Here is a 19410-nt window from a genome sequence, read left to right on the forward strand (position 1 = left end):
GAGTCACAGATGTAGAAAACAAATTTACCAGGGGGAAAGGGGAGAGGAAGGATAAATTGGGAGATTGGGATTGACATATACACACTACTATATATAAAATAGATAACTAAAGAGAACCTGCTGTATAGCACAGGGAACTCAACTCTACACAATACTCTGTAATTACCTATATGGGAAATGAATCTAAAAAAAGAGTGGACATATACATGTATAACTGATTCACTTTGCTATACAGCAGAAACTAACACAACATTGTAAATCAACTATACTCCAATACAATTTTTTTTTTACTGGAGTCCAAGCTATACAACTTTTGAATTGGTATGTTTTTCACCTGAAACTAATATTGTAAATCAACTATACTTCAATTTTAAAAAATAAAGAACTCCCCCCCCCCCCCAAAATAAAGGAAAAGAAAAGAAAAGAAACTTCATGTAAGTTTGCGGGTTTGTGTTTGGGTCCATTTTCGAGGCTCCATAGCTTACACTTGTTCCTCAAAGCGGTTCAGAATTCTGAAAAGAACAGCTTAGATACACGAAAACGCCGGAGGGAAAAGTTGAACTGTTTTGCGTTTAGAATCTTTCCATTGGTAAGATTCTAGAGAGGGGCGTGTCCCAACGCTCGGCGACACGCCAGCCGCCGGGCCACAGGGGATCGCGGCTCCCGGCTCCGGAAGGGCGCCCAGGGCGCGCATTTACCAGGGCGGCTGCGCGACGTTTTTCCGGCGGGACTGCACGGAGGAAGGTCCTGGGGACAGTCCGCTGGCCCGGCGCCTCGCCTTGCGCGCTCGGAGTCACCGAGGAGACGAGTCCGTCGCCCCTGCCGCCCCTCGCTGTCCCAGCCATGGCCACACGCCTCCTCCGCGGGGCCCTACGCTTGTGGGGCGGCCGCTGTGCGCCGAGCGTGCCGCCGGCCTCGAGGTGAGTGCCCGCCCCGCTCCAGCTGCTCCGGCCGGGAGGCTGCAGGGCCGGGCCGCTACACGCACACCGCTCCTGGGGGCTGGGAATCAGCCGGCGCGCGCTCGAGGGGCCGGCGGCATCGGCCCCCGGGGCTTGGGCTGAGCTGTTGGGGCGAGAGAGGGTGGGAGAAGGGGCTGGGCCTCGCCCCTTGGCTCCCAGAACCTGGGTCGGACCCACTGGGGCGAGCGCGGGGGCGCCGGCCTAGCAGCTTCAACGCGGGGACAGACGAAGGGGAGGGGCCCTAAATGCTCCCTCTCTGGCCCCAGTCCAACCCGTCTGGTTCCGAGGCATGCGGTCGGCACCGTGAGTCTGCATTCCGAAGAGTTCCTGCGAGGCGAGGGCGGGGAGTCACCCCTTGGCCATAGTTGCACGAGTTCGAGCCACGACCTTTGGCCCAGTTAGATCTGTGGCAAAAAGGCACCGCCCCATAGTGAACTTGGGAGCTGGACTCCCACCGCCTCCCAGATCTTGAGAAAAGCACTTGCAGCGACGCTGACCTAGACAAGTGTCATGGAGAAGATATCCTGGGACAGGAAAGACCTGGCGACGGCCCGTTAGACAATGAAATTAACTTGAGATTTAACAAATCCTTTAATTAAGTAAATGCAGAGGAATTAATGGAGAGAGTTTCTAAGTGGCTCAGTGACTATTAAGGTCGTGTTTATAAGATCAAAAGCTTCCTGTACCGTCTGACACCTCAAAGCTGGAAGCACCGAGGATTCCCTATTTAATGAGAGTGACAGGATGGATAAATTAGCTCATGGCGGCCTTATGGTAACTCTAAGATTCTATGGGAGCGGGAAACAAAACTTCTGCTGCTCGTGAGGAGGGCTGGGAGGGCTTCACCGAGGAGTGACTTTTTACATTCGGATACACGTAGTTTTCTAAGCTCTTCCCCGAACTTCATAGGACAGTGATGCTCAGATTTTTTGGTATCAAGATTCCTTTGTGCCGTTAAAATTAGAGGACCTTCAAGATCTTTTGTTTATGTGAGTTTTATCTATGGACATTGATGTCAATAGATATCTACAAAACTGGGAAATTTTACAAATATTTAGTTTACGTAAAAGTAACTCATTACATGTTAACATAAATAACATTTTTATGAAAAATAACTTTTCCAAAAAAAAAGAGATGAGTGACAGTTTTACATTTTTGTAGATTCCTTAATGTCTGGCTTAATAGAAGACAGTCTGATTTTCAAACCTGCTTCTGCATTGTCAATTGTGATAAGTTATTTTGGCTGAAGTATAGGAAGAATATTGGAAAAAGGAGGACCTGAGGGACCCTCTGAATAGGTCAGGGACTCTAGTTTTAATATAACAGGCTTCTTAAACTTTAATTGCATATGAATCACTTAGGAATGTTATTAAAATACAGTCAACCCTTGAACAGCATGTATTTGAATCGCGAGGGTCCACTTACATTGGAATTTTTTTCCATAGTAAATACTACAGTACTATACAATCCATGGTTGGTTGAATCTGAGGATGCAGAACTGTGCTCTGGAGGAAGCACAAATATGGAGGGCTGACGGTGGGGTATATATACATGGATTTTCAACTGCATGGAGGTTGGGCGTCCCTAACCCCTGTGTGGTTCAAGGGTCAAATGTACAGACTGATTCATTTGGCCTGGGATGAGGCCCAAAATTGTGTATTTATAACCAGCTCCCTACCTGAAGGTGCTGGCAGAGACTGTCTCCCTTTTATAATGTAAATGAGGCTTTAAAAATAATGATAATAATAATAATTAGAGCCTAGCCTGTTAGATGAGTAGCAGTTTAATGCTTTAGGAAAACAATGGACAATTTATTCAGTACAGATTTCCTGGTTTTTATGGGGAGAAAAAGGGCTGATTTATTTTGTACGGGTTCCTTGGTCTTGGCAAAAAATGGATACTCCAACAAAGTTACTGCCAAGTGTTTTGATTTTCTTCCCTCTACGTGTTCTCGCTTGAACACTTTTGACTGATCTGAAAATCTCTGTTCTTTCTGGCACTTCTTTCACTTTCCTGTGTCTTGGTGTGTTTTACTTAGAAATGTTCCAAAGATTTCTTTAATGTTACATGGGATATACAATTTTAAGATCCAGGCAGACTTGGATATAAGTTCCACTCTATTATTTACTAATTATGTTGACAAATGATTCAGTGTCTTAGAGCTCCAGTTCCCTAGTCTCAGCATATTTTTTTCCTTGAGGAAAAATCCCAAGTATGGACCAATGTGTGCATTATAAAGAAATTGGAACGAGTCATTTCAATATAGGATAAAGTAGATTTTAGTCTCTTTTGCTGTAACATTACAGTGGTGTGCAAGGCCCTTGCTCACTGTTGTATCCCAAGTTACCTGAATGGTTCCTAGTACCTATTAGGCACTCAGAAAGTATTTGTTGGCTAAATGAATAAATAAGCTATTAAAAATGATGAGTTGGATGACAGAGTAGCAAACCAGAAAAATGTGAAGATAAAAGGCAAACCAGGTGTAAAAAATGTAATATTAAAAGTTCTCAGCTAAAGGTTACCACTTAAAAGACATTTCAGATTGTATTAACAAATAAAACTCAACTAAAAGTTGTATATAAAAGATAAGCCTAAAGCAAAATGACACAAAATACATATTAAGTGTATTAATCAGCTCAGGCTTCCATACCCAAATACTATAGACTGGATAGTTTAACAACAGAAGTCTATTCCTCATAATTCTAGTGGCTGGATAGTCCAAGATCAAGGTGCTGGCCAGTTCATTTGCTGGTGAGAGCTCTCTTCCTGGCTTGTAGATGGCCCCCTTCTCCCTATGTCCTCACTAGGCCTTTCCTTGTTATATGCACACAGAGCTATCTCTCTCTCTTCTCCTTCTTATAATGTAAGCCAAGCCTCTTGGTTTAGGACTCCACACTTATGACCTCATTTAACTGTAATTACCTCCTCAAAGCCATATCTCCAAATACCATTACATTGGGAGTTTGAGCTTCAACATATGAATTGGGTTGGAGGAGGGGGCGGGCAAAATTCAGTCCATTGCGTTAAGGAAAGATATATAAACTGGAAAAAAATAATCCATTTCAAGGGAAAAAAGATTGAAATAGCCTAATTGCCAATAAACAAGACTGGGTCTTTTCTGGACTAAGAAGAAGAAGAGGAAGAGAAAGAAAAGGGAAGGAAAGGACAGGATAGGATCAGATCAGGTCAGGGTCCAACTAAGGAAGAGAGAAACCCAAAACAATATGATGCAAAACAGAAAAACATCTTCTGGTAATATTTGAATATATGATAAAAAGTTTTTTTAGATGTGAGCTTAAAAATGTACAAAGTGGTACACAGAGTTTCAAAATCTTTTCAGGCGTACCCCCGGCCGGGGCAGGGGGCGATCTGAAGACCATTGAACAAAAGGAACTACAGAGCAGTCTCTTTTTAAGCTTAATATGGGGGGTGTGGGGGTGCGGGGAGAGAAAAGGTCAGTTTCCAAAGATCTTGAATAATTCTGGACTAATCCCTACAGAGACTGGTGGGCACTTTGATTTTGCTTTACACCCAGATTGTAATGTGGCAATAAAAGTCAACACAGTTTGCATCCTGTACACCTGCCATTTGAAATTGTATGATTCTAGATAAACTATTAATGGGGGGGGTTACATTATTTTAAACATTGTACATTACATGAAAACTTTTCAGTATTATTCTATTGTACTATTTGAATTTTACATTATTTAATCGGCATCACCCTACAGTACTATTCTACTTCAGCTCAAACATGTGATTAGTTCTAGGCATGACATCCTCTTTAGGGATTTGGAAGTGAAGACTGAGTTGAATAAGGGTAAACTACTTCTTAGTCTCATCCAATCGAGATAGATCCTAAAGTGCTGCTGCTCAAATTTGAACCAGTTTGTCAAATTTCAGACTCTTTCTTTCATGTTGTTCAGTGACTTTAATTTGGATGTGAAGAGTAACAATTCACTTAATTTTCTTAATGTATGTATATTTTTAAGATGTTCTCATTCTGGAGGGGAGGAACGTTTAGAAACTCCTTCTGCTAAAAGATTAACGGATATAGGAATTAGAAGAATCTTCTCTTCAGAACATGACATTTTCCGGGAAAGTGTAAGGAAGTTTTTTCAAGAAGAAGTGATTCCTCATCACGCAGAGTAAGTCGCACATTTTCTTTGAAAGTAATGCACGTTAGAAGTCCAAGAAGGACCATTTCCTAGAATGCTCTTCATTGTTCTCTAGAAAAAGTACTGTGTTCAGAGCTTTATTAACATTTTTACCACTCTTCAGTATAATACTGTAAGATTACGGGATTCTTAAACTAGTTCAAATCTTCTTAAATGAGTTTTAAAATATACAATTAAAAAATATGTTGACCTAATCGACTGCCAGTTTTTTCTCCCGCAAAAAATGGGTTTATGGTCCGCAACCATGGTGATCTATGTGCAAGTCGCTGCTCAGCAAGGGAAGGAGAGCACTTTCATAGAGGGGAAAAGGAAGTTAGGAGGGCTAGAGTAAACAAAGAGTCCAGGGCTTTTCAATGACTGAGTCTTTGCTGGGAAAGAGGAATCTTTCTTTTTCTTGTTGGGCCCTGCTATTGTCACAGGGTGTGAGAGCACCCCCTTTTTAATTACTTTAAATTAAGGGACTATTCCTGAACAAAATCATTCATAAATTCAAAATGTGGCCATTTAAATAATATGAAAAACATTTTTCTGATTTTAAAATGTTTGTTATTTGCAGATGGGAGAAAGCTGGAGAAGTGAGTAGGGAGCTTTGGGAAAAAGCTGGAAAACAAGGACTGCTTGGTGTCAATATTTCAGAGCGTCATGGTGGCATTGGGGGGGACTTGTACTCGTCAGCTGTTGTTTGGGAGGAGCAGTAAGTATGGAAACATCTGAAGTTGAGTCTTGTTTCATCAGTTCACTTTTCTGAGTGATGATTTTAAAATGTTTTCTAATCTTCTTATAAGATTGAAAATCCTCTTTTAAGTTGTTAAAATAGGTGTTTCATTTCTAATTGACCCATGTGTCTGTTTCATACATAAGAACAAATGAAGATTTCAGTTGATAAATGGGCAAAAGATTTGAACCAGCAATTCATCAAAAAAGAAATGAAAATAGGTTTTTTAGATGAAAAAAGTTTACCCTTACTACCAATCAGATGCAAATTAAATGAATCTGGAGGTATCATTTTGAGTACAAAAGTTAGTGAAAATGAAAAATCATAATAACCAGTGCTGACAAGGTTGCAGTGAAAGTGACACATTCATATACTCTTGGTGGCATTATATATTGGAACAATAAATGCCTTGGAGAGTAAAAGCATGGATACATAAAAAATTAAAGTATTTCTGCTCTTAAATATTGGGTTGGCCAAAAAGTTTGTTTGGTTTTTTCCATAAGATGGCTCTAGTAGCACTTAGTTGTCTTTAACTTCATTCAAAACAATTTTGTTAGATTGTATTGTGACAGCTGTCATATTAGTGTGCATTTAAAAAAAGATGTATTAAAATTGGTGAATTTTTGTGTAGCCATTTTAATATTGAAGGTGGAAGAAAAGAAGCAACATTTTTGGCATATTATGCTTTATTATTTCATGAAAGGTAGAAATGCAACTGAAACGCAAAAAAAAAAGATTTGTGCAGTGTACGGAGAAGGTGTTGTGACTGATTGAATGTGTCAAAAATGGTTTGCAAAGATTCATACTGGAGCTTTCTCGCTGGACGATGCTCCGCGGTCGGGTAGACCAGTTGAAGTTGATAGCGATCAAACTGAGATATTAGTTGAGAACAATCAACGTTATACCACCTGGGAGATAGCCGACATACTCAAAACATACAAATCAAGGGTTGAAAATCATTTGCACTACATAACCTCATCCACCAGAGAGCAGACAGCAGAAGCAAGAAGAACTACAATCCTGCAGCCTGTGGATCAAAAACCACATTCACAGAAAGATAGACAAGATGAAAAGGCAGAGGGCTATGTACCAGATGAAGGAACAAGATAAAACCCCAGAAAAACAACTAAATGAAGTGGAAATAGGCAACCTTCCAGAAAAAGAATTCAGAATAATGATAGTGAAGATGATGCAGGACCTCAGAAAAAGAATGGAGGCAAAGATCGAGAAGATGCAAGAAATGTTTAACAAAGACCCAGAAGAATTAAAGAACAAACAAACAGAGATGAACAATACAATAACTGAAATGAAAACTACACTAGAAGGAATCAATAGCAGAATAACTGAGGCAGAAGAAAGGAAAAGTGACCTGGAAGACAAAATAGTTGAATTCACTGCTGCAGAACAGAATAAAGAAAAAAGAATGAAAAGAAATGAAGACAGCCTAAGAGACCTCTGGGGCAACATTAAACACAACAACATTCGCATTATAGGGGTCCCAGAAGGAGAAGAGAGAGAGAAACGACCCGAGAAAATATTTGAAGAGATTATAGTTGAAAACTTCCCTAACATGGGAAAAGAAATAGCCACCCAAGTCCAGGAAGCACAGAGAGTCCCACACAGGATAAACCCAAGGAGAAACATGCCAAGACACATAGTAATCAAATTGGCAAAAATTAAAGACAACGAAAAATTATTGAAAGCAGCAAGGGAAAAACGACAAATAACGTATAAGGGAACTCCCATAAGGTTAACAGCTGATTTCTCAGCAGAAACTCTACAAGCCAGAAGGGAGTGGCATGATATACTTAAAGTGATGAAAGGGAAGAAACTACAACCCAGATTACTCTACCCAGCAAGGATCTCATTCAGACTTGATGGAGAAATCAAAAGCTTTACAGACAAGCAAAAGCTAAGAGAATTCAGCACCACCAAACCAGCTCTACAACAAATGCTAAAGGAACTTCTCTAAGTGGGAAACACAAGAAAGGAAAAGGACCTACAAAAACAAACCCCAAACAATTAAGAAAATGGTAATAGGAACATACGTATCATAATTGCCTTAAACGTGAATGGATTAAATGCTCCAACCAAAAGACACAGGCTTACTGAATGGATACAAAAACAAGACCCATATATATGCTGTCTACAAGAGACCCACTTCAGACCGAGGGACACATACAGACTGAAAGTGAGAGGATGGAAAAAGATATTCCATGCAAATGGAAATCAAAAGAAAGCTGGAGTAGCAATCCTCATATCAGATAAAATAGACTTTAAAATAAAGACTATTGCAAGGGACAAAGAAGGACACTACATAATGATCAAGGGATCAATCCAAGAAGAAGATATAACAATTGTAAATATTTATGCACCCAACATAGGAGCACCTCAATACATAAGGCAACTGCTAAGAGCTGTAAAAGCGGAAATCGACAGTAACACAATAATAGTGGGGGACTCTAACACCTCACTTACACCAATAGACAGATCATCCAAACAGAAAATTAATAAGGAAACACAAGCTTTAAATGACACAACAGACCAGATAGATTTTATTGAGATTTATAAGACATTCCATCCAAAAACAGCAGATTACACTTTCTTCTCAAGTGTGCATGGAACATTCTCCAGGATAGATCACATCTTGGGTCACAAATCAAGCCTCAGTAAATTTAAGAAAATTGAAATCATATCAAGCATCTTTTCTGACCACAATGCTATGAGATTAGAAATAAATTACAGGGAAAAAAACATAAAAAACACAAACACATGGAGGCTAAACAATACGTTACTAAATAACCAAGAGATCACTGAAGAAATCAAAGACGAAATCAAAAAATACCTAGAGGCAAATGGCAATGAAAACACGATGATCCAAAGCATATGGGATGCAGCAAAAGCAGTTCTAAGAGGGAAGTTTATAGCTATACAAGCCTACCTCGAGAAACAAGAAAAATCTCAAATAAACAATCTAACCTTACACCTAAAGGAACTAGAGAAAGAAGAAACAAAACCCAAAGTTAGCAGAAACAAATAAATCATAAAGATCAGAGCAGAAATAAATGAAATAGAAACAAAGAAAACAATAGCAAAGATCAATAAAACTAAAAGCTGGTTCTTTGAGAAGATAAACAAAATTGATAAACCATTAGGCAGACTCATCAAGAAAAAGAGGGAGGGGACTCAAATCAATAAATTAGAAATGAAAAAGGAGAAGTTACAACAGACACCGCAGAAATACAAAGAATCCTAAGAGACTACTACAAGCAACTCTATGCCAATAAAATGGACAACCTGGAAGAAATGGACAAATTCTTAAAAAGGTATAACCTTCCAAGACTGAACCAGGAAGAAACAGAAAATATGAACAGACCAATCACAAGTAATGAAATTGAAACAGTGATTAAAAATCTTCCAACAAACAAAAGTCCAGGACCAGATGGCTTCACAGTTGAATTCTATCAAACATTTAGAGAAGAGCTAACACCCATCCTTCTCAAACTCTTCCAAAAAATTGCAGAGGAAGGAACACTCCCAAACTCATTCTATGAGGCCACCATCGCCCTGATACCAAAACCAGACAAACATACTACAAAAAAAGAAAATTACAATCCAGTATCACTGATGAATATAGATGCAAAAATCCTCAACAAAATACTAGCTAACAGAATCCAACAGTACATTAAAAGGGTCATACACCATGATCAAGTGGGATTTATCCCAGGGATGCAAGGATTCTTCAATATACGCAAATCAGTCAATGTGATATACCATATTAACATATTGAAGAAGAAAAACCATAAGATCATCTCAATAGATGCAGAAAAAGCTTTTGACAAAATTCAACACCCATTTAGGATAAAAACTCTCCAGAAAGTGGGCCTAGAAGGAACCTGCCTCAACATAATAAAGGCCATATATGACAAACCCACAGCAAACATCATTCTCAATGGTGAAAAACTGAAGGCATTTCCTCTAAGATCAGGAAGAAGACAAGGATGTCCACTCTCGCCACTATTATTCAACATAGTTTTGGAAGTTCTAGCCACGGCAATCAGAGAAGAAAAAGAAATAAAAGGAATACAAATTGGAAAAGAAGAAGTAAAACTGTCATTGTTTGCAGATGACATGATACTATATATAGAGAATCCTAAAGATGCCACCAGAAAACTACTAGAGCTAATCAATGAATTTGGTAAAGTAGCAGGATACAAAATTAATGCACAGAAATCTCTTGCATTCCTATACACTAATGATGAAAAATCTGAAAGAGAAATTAAGGAAACACTCCCATATACCATTGCAACAAGAAGAATAAAATGCCTAGGAATAAACCTAACTAGGTAGACAAAAGACCTGTATGCAGAAAACTATAAGACACTGATGAAAGAAATTAAAGATGATACCAACAGATGGAGAGCTATACCATGTTCTTGGATTGGAAGAATCAATATTGTGAAAATGACTATACTACCCAAAGCAGTCTACAGATTCAGTGCAATCCTTATCAAATTACCAATGGCATTTTTTACAGAATTAGAACAAAGAATCTTAAAATTTGTATGGAGACACAAAAGACCCCAAATAGCCACAGCAGTCTTGAGGGAAATAAAAGGAGTTGGAGGAATCAGACTCCCTGACTTCAGACTATACTAGAAAGCTACAGTAATTAAGACAATATGGTACTGGCACAAAAACAGAAACCTAGATCAATGGAACAAGATAGAAAGCCCAGAGATAAACCCCCGCACCTATGGTCAACTAATCTATGGCAAAGGAGGCAAGGATATAAAATGGAGAAAAGACAGTCTCTTCAATAAGTGGTGCTGGGAAAACTGGACAGCTACATGTAAAAGAATGAAATTAGAACACTCCCTAACACCATAAACAAAAATAAACTCAAAATGGATTCGAGACCTAAATGTAAGACCAAACACTATAAAACTCTTAGAGGAAAACATAGGAAGAACACTCTTTGACATAAATCACAGCAAGATCTTTTTTGATCCACCTCCTAGAGTAATGGAAATAAAAACAAAAATAAACAAACGGGACCTAATGAAACTTCAAAGCTTTTGCACAGCAAAGGAAACCATAAACAAGACGAAAAGACAACCCTCAGAATGGGAGAAAATATTTGCAAAGGAATCATCAGACAAAGGATTAATCTCCAAAATATATAAACAGCTCATGCAGGTCAATATTAAAAAAAGAAACAACCCAATCCAAAAATGGGTAGAAGACCTAAAGAGGCATTTTTCCAAAGAAGACATACAGATGGCCAAGAAGCACATGAAAAGCTGCTCAACATCACTAATTATTAGAGCAATGCAAATCAAAACTACAATGAGGTATCACCTCATACCAGTTAGAATGGACATCATCAGAAAATCTACAAACAACAAATGCTGGAGAGGGTGTAGAGAAAAGGGAACCGTTTTGCACTGTTGGTGGGACGTAAATTGATACAACCGCTATGGAGAACAGTATGGAAGTTCCTTAAAGAACTAAAAATAGAATTACCATATGACCCAGCAATCCCACTACTGGGCATATACCCAGAGAAAACCATAATTCAAAAAGGCACATGCACCCCAATGTTCATTGCAGCACTATTTACAACAGCCAGGTCATGGAAGCAACCTAAATGCCCATCGACAGACGAATGCATAAAGAAGAAGTGGTCCATATATACAATGGAATATTACTCAGCCATAAAAAGGAATGAAATTGGGTCATTTGTAGAGACGTGGATGGATCTAGAGACTGTCATACAGAGTGAAGTAAGTCAGAAAGAGAAAAACAAATATCGTATATTAACGCATATATGTGGAAGCTAGAAAATGGTACAGATGAACTGGTTTGCAGGGCAGAAATAGAGTCACAGATGTAGAGAAGAAACGTATGGACACCAAGGGGGGAAAGCCACAGGGGTTGGGGGTGGTGGTGGGATGAATTGGGCGATTGGGTTTGACATGTATATACTGATGTGTATAAAATGGATGACTAATAAGAAAAAAAATATGTAAAAGTCAAGTGGAAATATAAAGAAAATTCCTAGGAAAAAAAAATCATTTGCACCAGCTTGCCTATGTTAATCACTTTGATGTTTGGGTTCCACATAAGTTAAGCCAAAAATACCTTCTTGACCATATTTCTGCATGTGATTCTCTACTGAAACGTAATGAAAACATTCCGTTTTCAAAACAAATTGTGATGGGCGATGAAAAGTGGACACTGTGCAATAATGTGGAATGGAAGAGATCATGGGGCAAGCTAAATGAACCACCACCAACCACACCAAAGGCCTGTCTTCATCCAAGGAAGGTGATGTTGTGTATATGATGGGATAGGAAGGGAGTCCTCTATTATGAGCTCCTCCCGGAAAACCAAACGATTAATTCCAACAAGTACTACTCCCAATTAGACCAACTGAAAGCAGCACTTGACAAAAAGTGTCCGGAATTAGTCAACAGAAAATGCATAATCTTCCATCAGGATAACACAGGACCGCGTGTTTCTTTGATGACCAGGCAGAAACTTTTACAGATTGGCTGGGAAGTTCTGATTCCTCCGCCATATTCACCAGACATTGCACCTTCGATTTCCATTTATTTAGGTCTTTACAAAATTCTCTTAATGGAAAAAAAATTAATTTCCTTGGAAGACTGTAAAAGGCACCTGGAACAGTTCTTTGCTCAAAAAGATAAAAAGTTTTGGGAAGATGGAATTATGAAGTTGCCTGAAAAATGGCAGAAGGCAATGGAACAAAAGGGTGAATACGTTGTTCAATAGAGTTCATGGTGAAAATGAAAAATTTATCTTTTATTTTTACTTAAAAACCAAAGGAACCTTTTGCCAACCCAATATAAAAAATAATATCTATGTACAAACATCATTTCCATGTTAGATCATAATCCCCCAAGTTTGGAAGCAATCTAAATGTCCAACAGTAGGACAATGAAAAAGTATATTGTAGTACATAAGCAGTTTGTAATATTTTGCAGCTATTTATTGTGATAAATTTTGTAAGTACAAAATTTATACCATGACTGCAGCTATGTTAGAATACGTATATCCTTATGGCAAAGGTCATTTGCTAAAATGAAAATAGTTATTGTGTTAGGGTAATACAGTTATAGGTGGTAAATTTTTTAAAACGTTTTATCTTTTATTTCATTACATAAGTGATCATTGAGGTCTGCTAGAGCACTGTTACTATGTTAGAGCCAGAAATTAAAAGGTTAGTAAAAAAAAAAGAGAGAAAACCTTCAGAAACTTCGTAGGTTTGTGGGGAGACAATCTATTACCACATAATGTGATAGGACCCTTAGTACTTTGTTGTTGTTTTCTAATTGAGAAATCAAAGAACTAAAAAGAAAACAAAATAACTATGTTGTGCCTTAAACTGTCTTCTCTTTTTTCTTTCTAAGAGCATATTCGAATTGCACAGGCCCAGGTTTTAGTCTTCATTCGGATATTGTCATGCCCTATATTGCAAACTATGGCTCAGAAGAACAGATTAAGCACTTCATCCCCCAGATGACTGCAGGGAAATGTATTGGTGCCATAGCAATGACAGAGCCTGGGGCTGGAAGGTAAATCAACATTTGGTTGGTTTTGAAATGCTGGAAGCAATGCCTTAACAGCAAATGTTTTCTCAGTACCTGCTTTATACAACACTCTGAGTGATATGCTAAGACAGATACAAAGATGAACACCTTGTCACTTCCAACCTTAGGTAACTTCAAATTCCAGTAGGAAAGTAAGGCCTTATTATATACAAATAACAACACAGCACATTGTATTTTATGTTGTATTTGAGATATTAACATAGTGTGATGTAAATAAAATGTTAGAATATGTGTTGAATTTGGGGCATGTTGAATTTTAGATGTGGTGTGACATTTCACATGGAAATGTCCAGCAGGCTATTAAAAATATGGATTTGGAAGTCTGGATACAGGCTGGGGGTGGCAATAGGCTTTAAAACCATTCATAGATAAGAAAGAATTGAAGCAATGGACATGAATAAATCATTTAGTCATTTGATGGTTACTTAATAAGTTCCTTCCATGTGCCAGGTATACAGTGGTAATCAAACCAGATGTGGTCTCTGTGCTTATTGAGGAGAAAGACAAGAAACACGTAAACAAATATATTTAAATTATGATAAGTACTGTGAAGGAAACAAGGTGCTGTGTTAGAGACTCATGGTGCATGTGTGTTTGGTGGGGAAGGGAAGAACTCATATTTAGATATGACTGCTAGGGAAGACCTATAAAAAGTGGTTATATTTAAACTGAGATCTGACAATTGAGAAATTTGCAAGAGCAGCCATGTGGTGGGACCTGATCCTCTAGGGGTAAAGTGAAAGGATGAAAAGGAGACCAAGAAGGAAACCTTGGGCATTGCATTCCATTTGGAACTGTACAGAAGATGTAGCGACAGAGACAGAAGGACTGAGTTTGAAGGAAATCTAGACAACTGCTATTTCATGAGCTCGAGGGGAAGTGAGTTTGAAAAGGCAGTAGGAGAGGAGTGAGAAGTTAGTAATGTCAAGGCCACAGAGATGTTGAGAATTGAGAAAGAGTCATGGCAGCCAGTGGTGATCTTTTGATTGTGATTTCAGGAGAGAGGAGAGGCAGAAGTTACTTTCGAAGGGAGTGAGATGGGTATTGAGAAAACAGAGGCAGAAAAGACAGACTAATTTTTTTCAGAGTTGTGTGTTATATGGCAAAAGAAAGTATAGAGAGGGGACAGTCATTTGACAAGCCAGCATGGTCAGGGAAATGGCAGTGACTAACAGGCCAATGGGAAACAGGAAATGCAGAGGAAGAACTTAAAGATGTGGCAGAAGCAGTAATTGAAAATTCAAGACTTGTTTCTGCAAGATCAGGCCCTGATATTTTAAATTTTTTTGTCAGTGCTGTTTATTTATTTATTTATATGGCTGTGGTGCGGCATGCAGGATCTTAGTTCCCCGACCAGGAATCGAACCTGCACCCCCTGCAGTGGAAGTGCAGAGTCTTAACCACTGGACTGCCAGGGACGTCCCAGTGCTGCTTCTTTTTAAATGTCCTAATATGCCATAGTGTTACTTGGCAATTTGCTTTAATTGTACTTATCTTTCCCAGATATAAATCTATAATTAAAGGCCAGTATAGAAATTTAATTTTGCCAAGATAAAAAGGTTTTGTTGGGAATTCCCAGTGGTTAGGACTTGGAGCTCTCACTGCCAGTGGCCTGGGTTCAATCCCTGGTCAGGGAACTAAGATCCCACAAGCTGCATGGTGAGGCCAAAAAAAAAGTTGTGTTTACTTTTTTTGCCTAAAAATGTGACCTTAAAGAAGTAGGAATTTAATCTTCTTCCTTTGCTTTTAAGATCACTCTCTAAGATAACTGGCCTAATGCCCAATATCCTGATTGCATCTTATTAGCTCACGATCAGTATGTTTTAGTTCCAACCCACTGTATGTCAGCTCTCATCTAGAGGCAAAAGTATCAATGAGAGATCTTGATTTATCCCCAACTTAAACACATACCCACAAAGGCTTGCTTGATTTGCTGAAAATTCTCTGTGCTTCTGTAACAAATTACACAAACTGGGTGGCTTAAAACAACAGAACTTTATTCTCTCACAGTTCTGAAGGCCGGAAGTCCAAACTTGGTATCAGTGGTCCCAAATCAAAGTATCAGCAGCCCCAAATCAAGGTATCAGCAAGGCCACAGTCCCTCCAGAGGTTCTAGGGGAGAATCCATCCCTTGATTCTTCCATCTCCTGGGGGCTGCCGACATTCCTTGCTTTGTGGCCTCATGACTCCAATCTCTGCCTCTGTGGCCATGTTGTAATGTCCGTCTTTAGTCTGTGTAATCTCCCTCTGCCTCTCTCTCACAAGAACACTTGTGATTGCATTTAGGACCCATCTAGATAATCCAAAATAATCTTCCCATCTCAAAGTCCTAAATTAATCACATCTGCGAGACCCTTTTTCCATATAAGGTAACACTTAACAGGTTCCAGAGGTTAGGACCTGCTATCTCTAAGGGTCATTATTTAGCATGATACAGAGAGCGATAAAGTGCCATGGGATATATAATACAAAGTCCATGTACAAAAAGGAGAATCAGAAAATTTTCACAAAATAAGTGATGTACACTATTTAATATATGATGCTGTTCATTGTAGGATATCTTTGAAAATTGGAAGTGGAAACTACCTAAGTCTTCAACAATAGCAGATTGCTTTAAAAAATTCATGATGAATCCAATGCATTTGGTTTCAGATCCCTTCCCTGACCTTTGGTCATGACTGAGTTTGTCAATTTCTCCCTTAATTTCTAGTTTTAGAAATCATACTTTATTACTTTACAGTGTATAAGAGAAGGATATCAGATATCTACCCCCTTGAGTTCTAAGTGGTTGTATCACCATGGCATGAGGTCTAGAAAGGCATGAGGCAGTAGTCACAGATGGGGCAGTTCATGGGACCTATGGAAGCCCTGGAACGTGTTTAATTTGGTTATTCTATTTAATTTAAAAACAAACCTTGAATCAACTTTAAAAGCCAGAAAAATGTACATAAACATCCATATTCATGGCTTTTCTTGAAAATTTGGAACATCTGACAATACTGTTTTTCTTATTTCTGATTCCTTATTCCTATTGGTTGGGACATAGCCCTTTAGATGGGATATGAGTTCTCCAGTCTTTTAGATGCACCACCACTTCCAGTTGTCTCCCTGAAATCATCTATCGTTGAATCCTACCTGCTGGATTTCCTACTGTAAAGAAATCTCTCTTAAATCTCTCTTAAAAGATAAATGAAGAAGGCTGTCAACGTTTCCAAAAAGTGAGACGGAATACTTGTTTGTGGAAATAAAGAATATTCTTGTGTATTTAAAAATATATATCATAACAATAATTCATATGATGAAATTCTATGCCACTAATAAAAGTTTTCTTATAGAAAAACATTAGATATTATTCAAAGATCAGGATCATATGTATGGTTCCAATTTTATAGAAATACATATATGTGTGTATCTGTTTCCATAGAAAAATACTGGAAGGTTGTATTTTTAAAATGTTTATTACAGTAGGTAAAATTGCTTTTTAAAATTTTTTCATTTTTCTCCTTTGTCTTGAATATTGCCTGTACTTTTCATATTTAAATTATGAATATTTGTTTAGTTTATATTTAGAAAAATAACCTATTCTACTTGTAGAGCAGGCTTGTTAGAGGACGTGGCATTTGAGACATAGGCGTTTTTTTTTTTTTTTTTGGCCGTGCTGCCTGGCTTGTGGGATCTTAGTTCCCTGACTAGGGATTGAACCTGGGCCCTCAGCAGTGAAAGCATGAAGTCCTAACCACTGGACTACCAGGGAATTTCCGACATAGTCTTTTAAATAGCTAAGCTTTTGAACAGTAGATATAGGGGAAGGAACCAAAGTGAACAGAGGCAGGAAAGGTACATGGGCAAATAATCTGAGGTATATAGTAGGCATTGAAATGTCTTCTGAGTCCAGTTTGAGGGTCTTGGATGCTAGTTGGGCCTTGTTTTGCTCTATAAAATCTGGTTAGTCTATGTAATCTCAATCAAATATTCACTTGTATAAATAGTTTAGCATATATCAGACATGACTTTTCAGTGCATTTGTGTGAACATTCCTAATATTAGTTAAATGTCAATTTTTATATTTGTGTAACCAGTTTGAATTATCACAATAGATACATACTTACATAACAACATTTGCACAGTTCATTTATTACCAATTAATGAATTTTTTATCCTTTGAATTATAGTGATTTGCAAGGAGTGAGAACAAATGCCAAAAAGGATGGAAGTGATTGGATTCTCAATGGAAGCAAGGTGTGTAAAGATGGGCTTCCATAGCCCTCCTCCCCAGAGTCATGCTGTGGGTAACAAAGCCTCAAAGACTACTCATCATTGAGTCTCTGAGATCTAGGGACTCACACAGTAATTGAGTTTACTTGAGTTGGCACAGGAATTGAACTGCTTTGTTTTGGAGACAGTAAGAATTGTACAACATTTATATTACGTGAAATCTATTCCTCTTCTATGTTCCTTTTGCATGCCCCCTAACTAATATGAAAAACATTGTTCTAGCTTCCAAACAGCCCTTATCAAACCAGAAAAGGAAAAGGTGAGGTTCACATTGTCCAAATAGGGGACAAACAATAGTTAATAGTTAATGAATTTGATGTTGATAAGAAGTGGAGGAAAAGACTTATAAATAAATATCAAGAAGAGTTTCAAAAGATTTTAGGAGAGAAAGATATTTCTGTTGGAATTTGAGAGCCCTTCAACCTTTCTGAGCCTCACATCAACCCACTGATAAGATTGGAAAGCGCCTCTGATTAAGGTTACAGACAGGCTCAGAAGTAAATATAACCTTCAGAATCTAATATCACTGATGGCAGAGGTTTTTGTTTACCTAAAACTGTGTCTAGTATACACTCAGTAACTATTTGTTGTTGACTGAATATTAAGTGAAGAAAAGATATTCATTGTCTACACTAAGGAAATCTTGCTAAAAATGTTTCAAAGCCTGGTGAAGAACTAATTTTTGTTTTTTTTCCTTCAACGTTTAAAAAAAAATTTCTTATTAGTTTTAGACTAATACCTTTGCATTTGCAAAATCACAAGCTTGAATGTTGTGACACTTAAATTGCTATGAAATTTTCTAATCAGTCACTTTCCGTACTTACATTGTTAAGGACTAATAACAGTTTGTGGACTGACAAACTGTTCATCAGTCTGATGAATACGTTTTGAGTAGCCCAGTTCTAAAAACCATTCCATTATCTAGTTTCATAGTTATTATACAGAAAAACAATGTCTGTGGTGTCAAATAAATTTGGAAATCATGCTCTACTTCTCACTTTCTGAGAGGCTGATATGCATCATGAACTTCTAAAAGTTGTATATAGTATGTCTTTTGCCCTAGGAAATTCTCTTTTTATAGACTATCTTGAGTTACTGGTGTTTTTCAAATATACTTTATGAAATATTCATCTACATTATTCATACTAAGGATTATAATAAAGCATTAACTGTAATATATAGTCAATTAACTCTTTGCACACAGAAGGCTTGTTTTGACAGAAGAGTAGGGTATTTGGTCAAAAGTGAAATGGGAACCACGCTCTTCTATGACTCCAGCTTTCTAAGCAGGCCCAGTCTGCTCAATTAGACTGTTCTGTGGGAACCACCCAGGAAAGTACCTCTGATTTTCAAAAATTCTATTAGGAAAAACAAAAACTTTAGAGGAAGCAAAAGTAAAAGAATGAGTAAGTAAATATACTACATCAATAAGATGATCTAATATGCACCCACTAAAGCATCAACACAAAATTTTTAGTGGTATAGGAAAATAATTATATTAAGTAAAAAGATTATACTAACATTTAAGTAAAGTATGCATATAAAATGTAAATATAGAATAATTTCAACTATATTAAAAGAAAAAAAGACCAGAAAGGAAGTTCACAATGGTATTTATATGATGGACTCATGGAAGATTTTTTTTTTCC

The 19410-nt window shown here is 37.9% G+C and overlaps 1 protein-coding gene across 1 annotated transcript in view; it reads left to right on the plus strand.

Annotated features, from left to right (window-relative positions):
• Positions 1-654: 654 nt before the first annotated feature.
• ACADL (acyl-CoA dehydrogenase long chain) overlaps positions 655-19410 on the plus strand; it is a 39074-nt gene continuing 20318 nt past the window's right edge. Inside the window, exons 1-5 of the mRNA XM_068544537.1 lie at positions 655-920; positions 4949-5104; positions 5691-5828; positions 13286-13450; positions 17659-17725. Coding sequence (XP_068400638.1) covers positions 844-920; positions 4949-5104; positions 5691-5828; positions 13286-13450; positions 17659-17725 — 603 coding nt within the window. The 5' untranslated portion in view covers positions 655-843. The remainder of the gene's footprint in view (positions 921-4948; positions 5105-5690; positions 5829-13285; positions 13451-17658; positions 17726-19410) is intronic.

Source organism: Eschrichtius robustus, chromosome 5 (assembly GCF_028021215.1).
Source record: "Eschrichtius robustus isolate mEscRob2 chromosome 5, mEscRob2.pri, whole genome shotgun sequence".
Lineage (NCBI taxonomy): Eukaryota > Metazoa > Chordata > Mammalia > Artiodactyla > Eschrichtiidae > Eschrichtius > Eschrichtius robustus.